The sequence below is a fragment of the Hemiscyllium ocellatum genome, chromosome 30, assembly GCF_020745735.1.
Source record: "Hemiscyllium ocellatum isolate sHemOce1 chromosome 30, sHemOce1.pat.X.cur, whole genome shotgun sequence".
Classification (NCBI taxonomy): Eukaryota; Metazoa; Chordata; class Chondrichthyes; order Orectolobiformes; family Hemiscylliidae; genus Hemiscyllium; species Hemiscyllium ocellatum.
The window spans coordinates 53,416,613-53,434,320 of record NC_083430.1 but is presented as its reverse complement, the minus strand read 5'-3'; the positions used below and the strand labels follow the sequence as shown (position 1 = coordinate 53,434,320).

At 44.7% G+C, this 17,708-nt stretch overlaps 1 protein-coding gene across 2 annotated transcripts in view; it reads left to right on the top strand.

Annotated features, from left to right (window-relative positions):
* Positions 1-10,765: 10,765 nt before the first annotated feature.
* LOC132829976 (myotubularin-related protein 9-like) overlaps positions 10,766-17,708 on the top strand; it is a 48,790-nt gene continuing 41,847 nt past the window's right edge. The window contains exon 1 of one of the 2 annotated variants that reach the window (XM_060847413.1): positions 10,766-11,022. In XM_060847413.1, the coding sequence (XP_060703396.1) occupies positions 10,841-11,022 (182 nt within the window). In that variant the 5' untranslated portion in view covers positions 10,766-10,840. The remainder of the gene's footprint in view (positions 11,023-17,708) is intronic. The other variant, XM_060847414.1, reaches the window with a different exon arrangement.

Below are 17,708 nucleotides of genomic sequence, written 5' to 3'. Positions count from 1 at the left end.
ACACACACCCATATGGCTGCACACACATATACATACAGCTACACATACCCGTACAGCTACACACTCATACAGCTACACACACACACACATACAGCTGCACACACACATACAGCTACATACACACATACAGCTACATACACACACACATACAGTTGCACACATAAAGCTACACATACCCATACAGTGCACACACATATACAGCTACATACACGCATACAGCTGGACACACACATATAGCTGTGCGCACACATATATAGCTGCACACAGCGACATACATACAGCTGCACACACACATTTGCACATACAGCTACACACACATATACAGCTACACACACCCATATAGCTGCACACACACATACAAATACACACACATATACAGCTACACACACCCATATACAGCTACACACACACACATACAGCTACACACACCCAAACACAGCTACACACACACATATACAGCTACACACACCCATATAGCTGCACACACACATACAGCTACACACACATATACAGCTACACACACACATACAGCTACACACAGCCACACAGCTGCACACACAGCTACAAACACACATATACAGCTACAAACACACATACAGCTGCACACACATACACACATACAGCTACACAAACCCATACAGCTGCACACACATCCATACAGCTACACACACAAACATATACATATAGCAGCAAACACATACACATGTACATACAGCTACAAACATATCTGCACACATACAGTTACACACACACAGACAGCTACATTACACACACGCAGCTGTGCGCACGCACACACAGACTTACAGCTGCACATAGGACTGGATAAAGGAGAACAGTGTGAAAAGTACTGTAGGCCCCGGAGATTGGAAATAAGAACAGAAAGTGCTGAAAAAACTCAGCAGATTTGGCAGTACCGGTGAAGAGAGAAAGTTAATGTATTGAGTCCATATGACCCCTTTTCAGAATGGATTCAGTCTTGAAGAAGAGTCATATCGAACTTGAAACAGTTCCTCTCCACAGAAGCTGCCAGACCTGCTGAGTTTCTTCAACATTTTCTGTTTTCATTAATGTTGAATGTATCCCTGCTTTTGTAAAACTCTCCAAAATCATACAGCCAGTTCCAGAGGAAGAAAGTGACCACTCCACACCAATGGACACTGACCACACACACTTACCAAACCACGACACTGACCATGGAAACTGAACACAGAGGCTCCAGCCATATTATCCTCTGCCTCAGTGTCACTGGTTATTTGGAGGTGCACTCTGCAGAGGCATGCACAGGCACCCAGAGAAAACAAAGGTCTATGGAAACGCAAGAAGAAACACAGAACCTAGACGTCATCCAGTTAATGTTAAGTAATAAATTATGTCTGACATCTGTATTACACTCCTCTCCTTCAGGTGCTAATTTTACACATGCACCAATCTTAGCCCCCCCAAAACTCCCCACCTTGTCAGAACAACACCTTGTTCTCAAATCTTGTATCCATTCTCCTGCTTAAGATGCCAATGTATTTGTTCCTTTGTCTTTCCTCTTGCTCTATTACCCGTAATTTACAAACTTTTCACAATCCAATGTTTAAGGTTGTTCATGATGTTATTAAAAATACGCTGGTGATAGGCAATGATTGATTAAGTACAGGCCAAGAGCCAGAGAACACTAGTGTAGCGGTATCATTCATCTCTCCCATCCTTTTGACTAGGGTTCAATTCCTGGGTGATGCAGAACATTTACAGTGAAATATTTTTTTAAAAAACATTTCATAATTATTTCCAAGTATTGCAATTAATTCCAGCACAGTATCCCTCTCTTCCTTGCTTTCCCATCCCCTCCCCTGCCAATACAGGGCAATATGACATAACGCTGGTTTCCCTACTGCCCAGCCAGATGGTCAATATTCAAGTCAAGTTGTGTTGGTCACAGAGATGTCACAACATGCTGAAGCAGGTTGCTTAAACATTTTCATTTCATTCTTTCTGTAGGATATCAGTTGGAATCCTGAGAGAGGTTAGTGTTACTGCAGACTGTGAATAAACACAATAATACAGACTTGGGTCAGTGAGTTGCCTTGTACTTTATCAAATGGCTTGATCCATGTTACACAATGTCTCCCTCCTAAGCACTTGTCCGAAACATTGCAGTTGGATCTTCACAATTATCAACAAAAGATTTCTCTGTGTGTCTACTTTTCTCAAAATTTTCCCATTAATTGTGTGTTGTCCAGTTAATATTTCCGTTGCCTTGAATTTATCTTCTATTTTCTTGCTTATCTTCTAATTATCCATATCGGAACAGTGCCCAGACATTTCATTTTAGTAATTTATTTCTGCTTTCCAGACAGATACTTTCATTTCTCAAGAAATCTGATATTTTTGTGAATATTACAGTATACTTTAATTACATTTATGGCAAGCGTTTCTCCTGGTAATGTTTTCCATTCTCTGTAAATAGTGGAAGCAGGATGTGCTATTCCCTTGTTACGTACAATTAAATAAACCACACACAACTTCTGTTCAAATCACAAGATCTGGTTCATACAGCAAGTGGTTGCTCACAATCTGAAAGGTCATCCAGATTGCCAAAAAGAAAAAAACATCTCGACAAAACAGAATAAAACGAACCCTCTGAATTCCGTTTGCTCTCATTATGAAGTACTGTAATGTACTTTCAAGCCAGGTGATCAACCCTAGTTCAATGGAGAGTGCAGGAGGACATGTCATGGACAATCCTGATGAAGAGCTTATACGCAAAACATTGACTCTTCTTGTCCTCGGATGGTGCCTGACCTGCTGAACTTTTCCAGCACCACCCATTTTGACACTGACACCAGGAGCAACACCAAGCATTCCTAAAAATGAGGTGTCAACCTGGTGAAGCTACCAAACAGGACGACTTGCATGCCAAACAGCATAAGCAGTAAGTCTTAGATGGAGCTAAGTGATCCCATAACCAACAGATCAGATCTAAGCTCTGCAGTCCTGCCATGTCCAGTTGTGAATGGTGTGGACAATTAAACAACTCACTGGAGGAGGAGGCTCCACAAATATCCCCATCCTCAATGTTGGAAGAGTCCAGCACATCAGTGTAAAAAATAAGGCTGAAGCATTCACAGCAATTTTCAGCCAGAAGTGCTGATTGAACGATTTATCTCAGCCTCCTCCAGAGGTTCCCACATTACAGATTCAAAATGCTCTACATGATATTAAGAAATGCTGGAGGCACTGGATACTGCAAGTGCTACGGGCAGCAATAACATTGCAATACCTACAGTACATAGACCGCAATGATTTGATACAGCAGCTCACTACCACTTTTCCCTGGGCAATTAGAGAATGACACTAACTGCTGGCCTAGCCAATGATGCCCATATCCTGAAAAAGAATAGAATTGAAATTCAGACTTTTGTTTCATTAGTTGTGGTTTGTATAGAAATCTGATTTAATACGGAGGTTAGAAAGGTTTATTTTATCAGTCTTGAGTCAGGCATGTGGATAATGAAGCTTGTCCAGTGCAACTAATTGACAGTGACCAGTGCCTTGATACTGGAAACATTGTCCTGAGAGAGGACACTGACACCGGGGCATCTGTCCTGCCAGTCGATTTGTGGAGACATCATTGGTGATAATTCCCATCAGATTTGAAGCATCACCTGTATAATGATGTCTCCAAAACATTCCGGAGGGTAGTTATGTGTGGACTGTAGCTCAAAGAGAAAGGTTGGGGTGGTCTTGGTTCTGGTCCAGAGTTGAGTCAGTTTGAAGAGTTTATCATTTGTCCTGTAGAAAAGTTCCATTCCAGCAGGAGAGGCATTCCTCTCTGGGTTATGCTGGGTTAAAGGGAAGTCCATGTTCTTTGGAAATTCTGCAGTTCCACTTTGTTGAGCATCACCAGATTTATTGTAAGTCACTGAATGAGCAGGCCTTTGAGTTGCAGAGTCCTTGAGTCTACAGAAATTGAATTTTTAGTGGCAGTGTTTCTGTTACAACTACTGCTGCTGTTGAACCAGGCAAATGGAAATCATGGACCAGGTTTGGTCCCCTCATGTTCAGCCTCATTGCATTTGGAATCACAGACATCAATCTGGCCAGAAAATGTTATTTGAGGAATACATTATGCCACCTCAAATTCTAATGTTTAACCTTGTTTCTGGGACTATTACTGAAATACATTGAACCACAACCTATTAGTTATTTCAAAATATTTGTAATATACTTCCAAAAATGACATGGTTATGTTACAGAGTTAGTTACCCAGAGGTGGATGAATGAGACATGAGTTCAAATTCCCCCCAAAACAGGCTCTGGTAACTCAGTTAATGAGGTAAATCTGCAATAAAAAAACAAGTCTCAATGATCTGCTGGTTGTCACAAAAATCCATTGACCTCACTAGCTTCCCTTGAAAGCCCTGGTTGAACCTGGCTCTAGTAGATTCTTGGGCAGTGGGTTCCAGATTTGCTGTCAATTAAAGATTTCCCTCATTATTTTGCTGTTTGCTTTAAATTAGTTTTTGCTACTTCTTGGTCGTTGTGCCAATGGGAACAGATTTTCTATATTTACTCTGTTCAGTCTCATCATTATTTTGAATATTTCCATCAAATCTTTTCTCAACCTCTTCTTTTCTGAGAAGAACAACACAAATCTCTCCAAGTCATCGACATAAACGAAGGTCCTTCATTATCTAAACCATTCTCAAAAATCTTTCTTCAACTTCTTTAATAATTTTGCATCCTTCCTGGTGTAGAGTCCCCAAAACTTGACTACATATTCCTGGTGAGGCTGATTTACTTTTCTACAAAGGTTCATTGTGATGTCCTTACTTTTGTAACTATTTCTCTATTTAGAAAACTCTGGATTCCATAAGCCTTTTTAACTATTCTGATATCTTCTATGATTTGTGCACATATATTTGCAATTGCCCCTGTTCCTGTGCCTCTTTTCAAATTGTGCCCTTTATTCTATTCTGCCTCCCTTTGTCCTTCCTACTGAAATGAATCATTTCACATTTCTCCACGTTAAATTTCATCCATCAATTACTCATCAGTTCAAGACCTGTACACACCTCCCTGGAGTGCACACAGACTGTAGAGGTTCAGGTCACTGTCACCTGTTAAAATTTAGAAATGGGCAACAAATGTTGGTCTAGCCAGTGACGCATACATCCCAAAAGCAAATTTAAAATATCTACCTCCATCCTCTATACAGTTCACAACACTTCCAAGTTTTGTGTTATCTACAAATTTTGAAACAGTGGCTCTGTACACCCAAGTCGAGGCCATTAGAACATATCAGGAAGGGCGATGGTCCCAAAACCTGGAGCTGGAGAACACCCATGATAAAACCAACTCCAGTCCAATCTGTTTCCTATCACTCAGCCAACTTTGCACCCATACTGTTATTGATCTGATTATTCTCTGGGTTTCGATTTTGCTGCCAGACAACAAGTTTACCAAGTTGATTCCTGGGATGGCAACCCCTTATTCGGGTTTAGATGCTCTCTGGTTTAGAACTCTCCCACAGGGAAGCAATCTCGCAGGATCTACCCTGTCAGGTTCCCTACGAATCTTATATTATTTAATAAGGTCACTTCTCATTCTTCCAAATTGCAATGAGCACAGGCCCAACCTTTTCAACCCCCCCACACAAGACAGTCTCTTCATACCTAGTATCACCCTAGTGAACGTTCTCCAATTAATATATATTTCCATAGATAAGGGGCTGAGAACTATTCACAGTATTCCAGCTGTGCAGTGTCTTGTAAATGTTTGGCAATACATCCTTATTTTTATATGCAATTAACCATCATCTCCCAGACCATCCAGGACCTCATCACCTCAGGGGATCTCCCATCCACCGCCTCCAACCTCATAGTCCCACAACCCCGCACCGCCCGTTTCTACCTCCTGCCCAAAATCCACAAACCTGCCTGCCCCGGCCGACCCATTGTCTCAGCCTGCTCCTGCCCCACCGAACTCATCTCCCAATACCTCGACACGGTCCTGTCCCCTTTAGTCCAAGAACTCCCCACCTACGTTCGGGACACCACCCACGCCCTCCACCTCCTCCAGGATTTTCGCTTCCCCGGTCCCCAACGCCTTATTTTCACTATGGACATCCAGTCCCTGTACACCTCCATCCCCCATCACGAAGGACTCAAAGCCCTCCGCTTCTTCCTTTCCCGCCGCACTAACCAGTACCCTTCCACTGACACCCTCCTTCGACTGACTGAACTGGTCCTCACCCTGAATAACTTCTCTTTTCAATCCTCCCACTTCCTCCAAACTAAAGGAGTTGCCATGGGCACCCGCATGGGCCCCAGCTATGCCTGCCTCTTCGTAGGATATGTGGAACAGTCCATCTTCCGCAACTACACTGGCACCACCCCCCACCTTTTCCTCCGCTACATCGATGACTGTATCGGCGCTGCCTCGTGCTCCCACGAGGAGGTTGAACAGTTCATCAACTTTACTAACACCTTCCATCCCGACCTGAAATTCACCTGGACTGTCTCAGACTCCTCCCTCCCCTTCCTAGACCTTTCCATTTCTATCTCGGGCGACCGACTCAACACAGACATCTATTATAAACCGACTGACTCCCACAGCTACCTGGACTACACCTCCTCCCACCCTGCCCCCTGTAAAAACGCCATCCCATATTCCCAATTCCTTCGTCTCCGCCGCATCTGCTCCCAGGAGGACCAATTCCAACACCGCACAACCCAGATGGCCTCCTTCTTCAAGGACCGCAGATTCCCCCCAGACGTGATCGACGATGCCCTCCACCGCATCTCCTCCACTTCCCGCTCCTCCGCCCTTGAGCCCCGCTCCTCCAACCGCCACCAAGACAGAACCCCACTGGTTCTCACCTACCACCCCACCAACCTGCGCATACAACGTATTATCCGCCGCCATTTCCGCCACCTCCAAACGGACCCCACCACCAAGGATATATTTCCCTCCCCTCCCCTATCAGCGTTCCGCAAGGACCACTCCCTTCGTGACTCCCTTGTCAGATCCACACCCCCCACCAACCCAACCTCCACCCCCGGCACCTTCCCCTGCAACCGCAGGAAATGTAAAACTTGCGCCCACACCTCCACACTCACTTCCCTCCAAGGCCCCAAGGGATCCTTCCATATCCGCCACAAGTTCACCTGTACCTCCACACACATCATCTATTGCATCCGCTGCACCCGATGTGGCCTCCTCTATATTGGTGAGACAGGCCGCTTACTTGCGGAACGCTTCAGAGAACACCTCTGGGCCGCCCGAACCAACCAACCCAATCACCCCGTGGCTCAACACTTTAACTCCCCCTCCCACTCCACCGAGGACATGCAGGTCCTTGGACTCCTCCACCGGCAGAACACAACTACACGACGGCTGGAGGAGGAGCGCCTCATCTTCCGCCTGGGAACCCTCCAACCACAAGGTATGAATTCAGATTTCTCCAGCTTCCTCATTTCCCCTCCCCCCACCTTGTCTCAGTCGGTTCCCTCAACTCAGCACCGCCCTCCTAACCTGCAATCCTCTTCCTGACCTCTCCGCCCCCACCCCACTCCGGCCTATCACCCTCACCTTGACCTCCTTCCACCTATCCCACCTCCATCGCCCCTCCCCCTAGTCCCTCCTCCCTACCTTTTATCTCAGCCGGCTTGGCTCTCTCTCTCTTATTCCTGATGAAGGGCTTATGCTCGAAACGTCGAATTCTCTATTCCTGAGATGCTGCCTAACCTGCTGTGCTTTGACCAGCAACACATTTGCACCTTTAAAATAACAGCCAACATTCCATTTGCCTTCTCTGTTACCTGCTGAACTTGTATGCTAGTCTTTTTGTGTCACATGGACGAGAACCCACAGTCCCTTAGTGCTGTAGCTTTCTGCAGTCATTATTTATTTAAATAATATTCAGCTCCTCTGTTCATTCTATCAAACTTCAAAGACTCATCTTCCCACCTATTTTTGTGTTGTCTGCAAACTTAGCTATAGTATACTTACCTTCCTCATCCAGGTCACTAATATATACTGTAACTAACTGTGGCCCCAGCACTGATCTCAGTGGCATTCCACTGGTTAGACATTGTCATTCTGAAAATGCCCCCTTGTCCCTACTTCTATAAATTAGCCAATCCTCTATCCAAATCAATGTACACCATGGTCTCTTACCTTGTTAAGGAATTTACTGTGTGATACTTTGTCAAAAGCATTTTGAAAATCTAAAAATGTTACATCCATTACTTCCCTTTTATCTATTTGCTTATTACTTTCTCAAAGAATTATAGTAAATTGGTCAGACATGATTTCCCCATTATGAAGCCATGCTAACTCTGCTTGATCATGTCATCATTGCTCAGACCATTGAGTATGGGAGCTGAGACGTTATGTTGAGGTTGTACAGGATGTTAGTGAGGCCACTTTTGGATTACTGTGTACAATTCTGGTTGCCCTGCTTTAGATTAGATTAGATTACTTACAGTGTGGAAACAAGCCCTTCGGCCCAACAAGTCCACACCGACCCGCAACCCACCCAACCCACTGTGCCACCGTGCCGCCCTGCTGTTGGAGGGATATTATTAAATTGGAGAGGGCTCAGAAAAGATTGACCAGGATGATGCTGGGACTGGAGGGTTGAGTTACAGGATTAGCTGAGACCTTTTAGTTCACTGGAGCGGAGGAGGGCAGACCTTATAGAGGTTGATAGAATCATGGATAAGATCAATAGCGAAGGTCTTTTCCTTAGAGTGGGGAGTTCAAAACTTGGGGGCATATTTTTAAGACGAGAAACGAAAGATTTAGAAGGGACCTGAGGGACAACTTTTTCACACAGAGGGCGGGTTGAACATGGAAAGGACTACTAGAAGTGGCGGACGCAGGTACAGTTCCATTTAAAGGACATTTGCAAGGATACATGAATAGGAAAGGTTCAGGGGGAGACGGGCCAAATGCAGTGAAATGGGACTAGTTTAGTTTAGGAAACATGATTTGTCTGGACGAATTGGACTGAAGCATCTGTGGGAGGAAAACAGAGTAAAAAAAAGAGTAAATGTTTCGGGTTCAGTGACACTTCTTCAGGAATATCAAGAGTTTTGAATCTCTCTGTAGGCAGTGTCTCTCGCAATTTCCGGTTTTGTTTCAGATTTCCAGATTCCGCAGCTTGTTTGTATTTCACAGGAGAATCTGTTGTTGTGGAGTCGGATGGAATTGGAGCGCCTCCTTCTGCTGAGCTATTGCTACTGCTGCATTCAGGTGGCGGCCGCCTCCTTCCCATACGCGAGGATGCTGAGGGATCCCGGAGGGGAATGATGCTTTCACCCAGAAGAAACTTTGTGGGTGACCCTTGAATGGTTCCGTGTTCACAAATCTGTGAATGTGGTGTTAATGTCTCAGCAGCGATGTGACTGGGCTGTACAGTAATCTGAAGGTGCAGAGCCGACCTGCCCTGGGCAGTGAGTGAGAGGATCAATCCCAGGGCACTGTCCACAGGGAGGGGGTCGTGGCTGATGGGTTAGAAGGAGCGAGCTGTATCGCCTGGAAACAGAGCGCTGGAACCCGACAGGCAGCTGCTGGCGTGTGGGAGGGAGACTTGTCTCGTTTTTAAGAGTCACCTCAGTTTGGGACATTTTCACATTCACTGGAAGTTTGCGCTTTACTCTAACAAGATAAAGGAATGTTCGCCCTGCTTCCTCTCTCCACAGATACTGCCAGACCTGCTGAGTTTCTCCAGCACTGTCTGTTTCAGAATCAGTTGAGTTGGCCGGCATGGTGGCACAGTGGTCAGCACTGCTGCCTCACAGCGCCAGAGACCCCAGTTCAATTCCCACCTCAGGCGACTGACTGTGTGGAGTTTGCACATTCTCCCTGTGTCTGCGTGGGTTTCCTCCCACAGTCCAAACATGTGCAGGTCAGGTGAATTGGCCATGCTAATTGTCCGTATAGGTAAGGGGTATGGGTGGGTGGCGGGTCGGTGTGGACTTGTTGGGCCGAAGGGCCTGTTTCCACACTGTAAGTAATCTAATCAAAAACTCTCTACTCGTCTTGAGTTAAAAGCTAGGCTTTTATTATAAACAAGAGAGAGAAAGGGATTTTTTCTTATTAACTGGGACAGAATATTGTCAACATCAAAAATATTGCGAAATATTAGCCGTCCTCCATAAAGTTTTGATTGGTTCCCAGGATTTGGGAACTGGGGCTTTTTAACTGGTCAGAGAGGCTGTCAAATTGAGATCAAACTGAACTTTCTGTCCTGTAACTGTGTTCCACAGAAAATAGTTGATTTAACGCTTTAGTCCTGGGCGGGGTTATATTAAAATATTTAACTTGCAGCTTTGAGCCCAGTGAATAAAAGATAATTTCTCAGAGTTGTAAAAACCATCGCATGTTTCCTTCCCGGCAGTAAGCTGGGTGTGTGTATCATGCCCGGGAATGTAAGAATCCACTGGCTGCAAGGTGGGAGGTGAGGGTCAGGAGACGGTCATTGAGGGTAATCTGCCGATTTCTACCGCCACCCACCGACCGGGAAATGTCCGCCTCCCCCTCGGAACCAGCCATTGTAAAGCGAGAGGGACATGTTCCTGTAAACCGTTAACGCTATCCGCTAAAGGCTACAAACACACAGGCAGCTGCCAAATCACTTTCCTTCCATGAAGATATATTTTCATATTTCTGTCCATCTTATTTCGAAACCACAGCAAATCCAAGCCCCAAATTAGGGCATTTTCAAAAACTCTTTGTTACGTTATATTCAAATGAGCTGTAGTGCAGAGTACATTCCTTTTCCGACCCCCCGAGTCTGCAACAGGCTTTTTGCTCATTGTCTCTCTGTGTCTGTCTCCGGGCTATGGAGTTCTCAGAGCTCATTAAAACATCGAAAGTTGACCATGTGCTGCTCTCTCGGCCGTTCCTGCCGCCTGTGAAAGGCACTTTGTGCATAACCAGCCACCATCTGCTGCTCTCCTCCAGGGCTGGCGACAAAGAGGAACTTTGGCTGTTACTGAGGAATATAGATGCCATCGAAAAGAGGTCAGTTCATGAGGGCTGCTGTGAGTTCAATTTCAGCTGACGTGTACAGTAGTAAGAGTCACTGAAATATCACACCTAATGTCCGGGAAACTATTGAAATGTTATTTATTTTAAAAAGAACACTCCTTCCGACCAAAGCGTCATTTATTTACTAATGGTAGGGACATCGACGCTAGATTAAAACTTTTCTATCAATGTGGAACCTATCAGAAAGCATACCCCGATTAATGCTATGTTAACTGAATTTTTACCAAACAGGAAGTGCACAGTGTTATTGTGAAGATCTTTCTGTTGGTTGTGTTTTTGTTCGATTTGTAAGTGCCCCCAGGGTTTTTGTATTTTAGGAATGGTGCATGTAAGACTTTAATAAGACTGGAACATAGCCCGAAGCTAAAAAAAACTATCTTCAAAGGACCAGATGTTGACACGAACCATTGGGTAAAATGTGTTTTGAATCACAACAATGACACAACCTTGAACACGCTGTCAGGTTTAAATGAAAATGTGCATACTCCCTCCTTGTCCCCAGTGGGTCAGTTTACTGCAGGATGAGACTTTCCACGTTAGAATGTTTCTCTGATCTCCATTTAACTGCTCCACCTTCCAAACAAGCCCTGCAGAAGCAGTTCATTTGTGCCCCTGAGTTTTAACATTACCACTTCATTCGATATGAAAGAAAGACGTGCTTTACAAATGTTGAGTTGATACCAAAGTTAAATTTTAACCAGAAATGAAACAGCTGCACGACCTTCTCGCAGGACAATAACGTGCTCTGCAGAAAAATCATACGCTTTATTTAACTTGGCTGAGGTTTGCATATGATTGTGTTATGTAAGATTTGGGGAAAAACGGTTATATAAAGTGAAAATGAAGGAAACATCTGAAAACGTTCAAGGAACCATTAAATAAATTATGCAAAGAACATCATCTTAAAATTTGTTTGATTTACAGAAACCGGTATGAAGTTTATCTGATGTTTAATGTACAGTTTAGTGTTTGTTCTGTTGTACAAGAAATTATTTTCGACCTTGTTGTTCAGAAACTGACACAAAGTTTCAGCATCCCACATTATCTCACTCAACATTAACACAGATATGTTTGGACAAGATTACATTTCGATTTAAAAGCAGATCAAATTGACAAGATTGAGCAGCACACAATTAATACACCTCCTTGGACCAGCACATTTTCAGCTCAGTGTAAATTACTGCTTTGAAACAGAACACCTTTAAACGTAACATACTTAGGAAGAAGTAACAGTTCCAGTAAAAGGCCTGTCTGTGTTGGTCATTGTATATCTGACCAAAATGATACTTTTCGCAGGAAATAAATTATTGGTGCTAAGCGAGGTTCTAAATGTTTAATTACAGCAACTCTCTCTGGATAGTTGTATAATATTTAACAATAATTCAGGTGGCAGTTTAGGAATTTTAGGAATTAATTGTGCAAGGATTGTATGTACTATTTTTGGAAATATAAACTGAGAACATTGAATTTTGGACACTGACAGTGAAACAACCTTTTTTTAACAACTTGGACAAAAGTGGAACTGTATGGTGTTCACTTACTGACTACACTCAGTCAATTAAATGTTTGGACAAGCTGGATTTGATATTTTCATGTGACAAACAGGTGCAAGGTGCCTTTGCATTAAAAATGCTGCCTAGCATCAAGTGATTATAGATAACTTGAATTTGGCACAGAGCTGAGTTTGGGCAGTTACACACAGACCTCCTGAAACTTGCCAAGAAAAGACAGGTCTTGATTTCACTGTCGCTCCCTTTGGGAGTGGAAGCAACCAACATTCTACAACACTGCAAAGACCTTCTAACTCAAATGACTCAGGTCCAGTTGGTCAGCTAGCAAATTAAGAACCTCTGCAATCAATAACAAAGTGATGTCATTGCCAGAAAACTGAAAGAACTGTGGAAAAATTAAGTTCATTTTACCTTGGTGATTTGGAATCTTGGTCCACTGAATTTACCTCCTTTTGACCATGTTTTCCATCTGTGATGTTTCTGCAGAACTATCTGTCATGTTTGTTCTATTTGTGAATGAATGTGTGTGTGTTTGGGTTTAAAAGGGATATTGTTTAAGTTTACCTAGCAATAATTAGTAATCCATTTTGTCACTTGTTAAAGGATAAGCTTGTTTTTAATAAATAAATTTTGTTTTCTTGTTTCTGAATGAAATCTTAGCAGGACTTATCCACTTAATGGTAAGGTCCGAGGGAGTGTTGCTGAACAAGGAGACCTTGGGGTGCAGGTTCATAGCTCCTTCAAAGTAGAGTTGCAGGTAGATAGGATAGTGAAGAAGGCATTTGTTATGCTGTCCTTTATTGGTCAGAGCATTGAGCACAGGAGTTGAAAGGTCATATTGCAGCTGTTCAGGACGTTGGTTAGGCCCCTTTTGGAATATTGCGCGTAATTCTGGTCTCCTTCCTATTGGAAAGATGTTGTGAAACTTGAAAGAGTTCAGAAAGGATTTACAAGGATGTTACCAGGTTTGGAGGATTTGAGCTATAGGGAGAGGTTGAATAGACTGGAATTGTTTTCCCTGGAGCGTCGGAGGCTGGGGGGTGACCTGATAGAGGTTTACAAAATCATGAGGGGTATGGATAAAATAAATACACAAAGTCTTTTCCCTGTGGTGGGGTACTCCAGAACTAGAGGGCATAGGTTTAGGGTGAGAGGAGTAAGTTATAAAAGGGACCTAAGGGGCAACATTTTCACACAGAGGGTGGTACGTGTATGGAATGAGCTGCCAGAGGAAGTGGTGGAGGCTGGTATAGTTGCATTATTTAAAAGGCATCTGGATGGGTATATGAATAAGAAAGGTTTGGAGGGACATGGGCCGGATGCTGGCAGATGGGACTGGATTGGGTTGGGATATCTGGGTGGCATGGACGAGTTGGACCGAAGGGTCTGTTTCCATGATGTACATCTCTATGACTCTATTTTAGCTGTGGTCAAAGTCAGGCAAATTAATCATTTCTCTGTTTCCTTTGGTTATTTATCCATTTGTCATGGCTTGTGGAATACTGAAATTGGATTACCAGTGCACGCTTTCCATTAGAGTTGTGACAGTTGATGCTTTTCTCTTTCAGGAGTTCTCAACATTTTGCTTTCAAAGCCTTCCCATGTCAAATTGTATAAATCAAGTTATTCCTTGTAAGATATTGCAAATATATTTTCACTATCAAAAAGTGTAAAGTGATCAAACCCATTTATTATTTTTTATTTACTTAATGTGAAACGTGTCAGTGTGTAGACATTGGTTTAATTAAAATAAAGAAGGATCTGGTCAAAGTGGACTGGAGTAGAGAGTAAATCCACATTGAGATAACACTGGTGGTTAAGGTTAGGGAGAATCCCAAGATATCCTATAAACATACCAAGGGGAAGAGAATAACCAGGCAGAGAGTAGGACCCATTAGGGATGAAGGGGAAAGCTGTGTGCAGACATTGGTAGAGTGTTAAGCAAGTACTTTGCATCTGTCTTTACTCAGGAAGGTGAGGTTATTGAGCAGACTGATAGAGAGTAGGTTATGGTGGAAGCTTTGACAGGTTTATAAATGGAAAAGTCCCCAGTCTGGATGAGTTGTGTCCCAGGCTGCTGTCGGAGTCAAGGGAGGAAACTACGGGGGTCAAGACCCAATTTGTTTGTTCCTCTCTGGCCACAGTGGAGATGCCAGAGGACTGGAGGACAGCTAATGTGGTTTCACATTTCAAGAAGAGCATGAAAGATAAACAAGGGAATTACTGACCAATGAGTCTCTTATCAGTGGTAGAAACCTACTGGAGAAAATTCTGAAGGAGCAAATTAATATCCTTTCTTCTTATTCACTTGTGGGATGTAGACATTGCTGACTGGCCTGTCCCTAAGAGAGCCCACACGGACTCCGGACTACATTCCAACCAACAAAAATCTCCTTCCTCAGCACCTGCCTACGGAACCGACTGATCCCACACGGACTCCGGACTACATTCCAACCAACAAAACTCAAATTCACCTGGACTGTCTCAGACTCCTCCCTCCCCTTCCTAGACCTTTCCATTTCTATCTCGGGCGACCAACTCAACACAGACATCTACTATAAACCGACTGACTCCCACAGCTACCTGGACTACACCTCCTCCCACTCTGCCCCCTGTAAAAACTCCATCCCATATTCCCAATTCCTTCGTCTCCGCCGCATCTGCTCCCAGGAGGACCAGTTCCAATACCATACAGCCCAGATGGCCTTCTTTTTCAAGGACCGCAGATTCCCCCTAGACGTGATCGACAATGCCCTCCACCGCATCTCCTCCACTTCCCGCTCCTCCGCCCTTGAGCCCCGCCCCTCCAACCGCCACCAAGACAGAACCCCACTGGTTCTCACCTACCACCCCACCAACCTCCGTATACAGCGTATCATCCACCGTCATTTCCGCCAACTCCAAACGGACCCCACCACCAGGGATATATTTCCCTCCCCTCCCCTATCAGCATTCCGCAAAGACCACTCCCTTCGTGACTCCCTCGTCAGGTCCACACCCCCCACCAACCCAACCTCCACTCCCGGCGCCTTCCCCTGCAACCGCAGGAAATGCAAAACTTGCACCCACACCTCCTCCCTCACTTCTCTCCAAGACCCCAAGGGATCCTTCCATATCCGCCACAAATTCACCTGCACCTCCACACACATCATCTATTGCATCCGCTGCACCCGATGTGGCCTCCTCTATATTGGGGAGACGGGCCGCCTACTTGCAGAACGCTTCAGGGAACACCTCTGGGACGTCTGGACCAACCAACCCAACCACCCCGTGGCTCAACACTTTAACTCTCCCTCCCACTCCACCGAAGACATGCAGGTCCTTGGACTCCTCCATCGCCAGAACATAACAACACGACGGTTGGAGGAAGAGCGCCTCATCTTCCGCCTGGTAACCCTCCAACCACAAGGGATGAACTCAGATTTCTCCAGTTTCCTCATTTCCCCTCCCCCCACCTTGTCTCAGTTGATTCCCTCAACTCAGCACCGCCCTCCTAACCTGCAATCTTCTTCCTGACCTCTCCGCCCCCATCCCACTCCGGCCTATCACCCTCACCTTGACCTCCTTCCACCTATCACATCTCCATCGCCCCTCCCCCAAGTCCCTCCTCCCTACCTTTTATCTTAGCCTGCCTGGCACCCTCTTCTCATTCCTGATGAAGGGCTCTGGCCTGAAACGTCGAATTTCCTGTTCCTTGGATGCTGCCTGACCTGCTGTGCTTTAACCAGCAACACATTTTCAGTTTTGTCCCTAAGAGAGGGAAGGTTTGATCAACGATAATTAGCATGGGTTTGGCAGAGGGAGGATATGCCAAAAAAAAGCAGATTGAATTTTTGAGGAAGTAACCAAGTTGGATAAAGAAGGTAAAAGCTCATGTGATCCTGAGTAACTTGGCAAGTTGGATCCAAAATTGGCTTCATGGTAGGAGGCAGAGGATGGTGGTAAAAGGCTGCTTGTGTGACTGGAGCCCAGAGCTAAGTGACATACCACAGGGTATGGGTCCTTTTGTTGTTCATGATGTATATAAATGTTATAGATGAGCATATGAGAGTGATGGTAACTTAGTTTGTGTGTGGCCTAATGAATGACCATGGTGACAGTGAGGAAGATGGTCTTAGGTTACAGGTGGACATAAACAGATTGTTCGGATGGGCAGATTAGAGGTGGGAGGAAATTAACCCTGGAACTGTGAGGTGATGCACTTTGGAAGAAATAACAAGCCAAGGGAGTACTCAGTGAATAGCAGGACACTGGGAAGCACAGAGGAACAGAGGGATCTTGGGATGCTTGTCGACAAATCCCGAAAGGTGGCAGGACAGGGTTATAGGGTAGTTAAGAGGGCAATGGGATATTTGCCTTTATCAGTAACAGCACAGATTATAAGAGTAGGGAGATGTGTTGAAGCTGTACAGCAAGGCCACAACTAAAGGAAGATGTGTGCAGCTCTGGCCACTACACCATCGGAAGGATGTGGTTACATTGGAGGGAGTGCAGAGGAGATTCACCAGGATGTTGTTTAAGATGCAACATTTTAGTGAGGAAGAAAGGCTGGAAACTCACTTTGCTTTCCTTGGAGCAGAGAAGGTTGAGGGGGAACCTTATAGAGGCGTATGCGATTATGAGGGACATGGATAGGATGGAGAGAAAGCAGAAATAGCTGGAGAGACTCAGAGTCATCTTCTTCTGAACGGTCACTGTATCCAACATGCTACCATTGCTTTCTTCCCAAAGATTTTATTGTGGTCCCATGTATGGAAATACAGTGAAAAGTTCAAAGTTTGTGAGAAAATTTGTAGCTCAGGTGCTCGTTGTTGTGGTTCTGTTCGCCGAGCTGGGAATTTGTGTTGCTGACGTTTCGTCCCCTGTCTAGGGGATGCAGATGACAAGCAACATGAGTTCAACTGGGACAACACTACTATTATAGGACAAGCCAAACAGAGAACAGCCAGGGAATTCCTAGAGGTATGTCACTCATCCACAGATTCAATCAATAAGCACATCGACCTGGACCCAATATACCGGCCACTGCAGCGGGCAGCTGGAACTGACAACTGGAAGCGGCAGAGACAAACCACTATAAATGCTGGAGAAAACAACACAGAAGTGCTTCACAGGAGGCTCCCAAGCACTGAGGATGTCATCTAGACA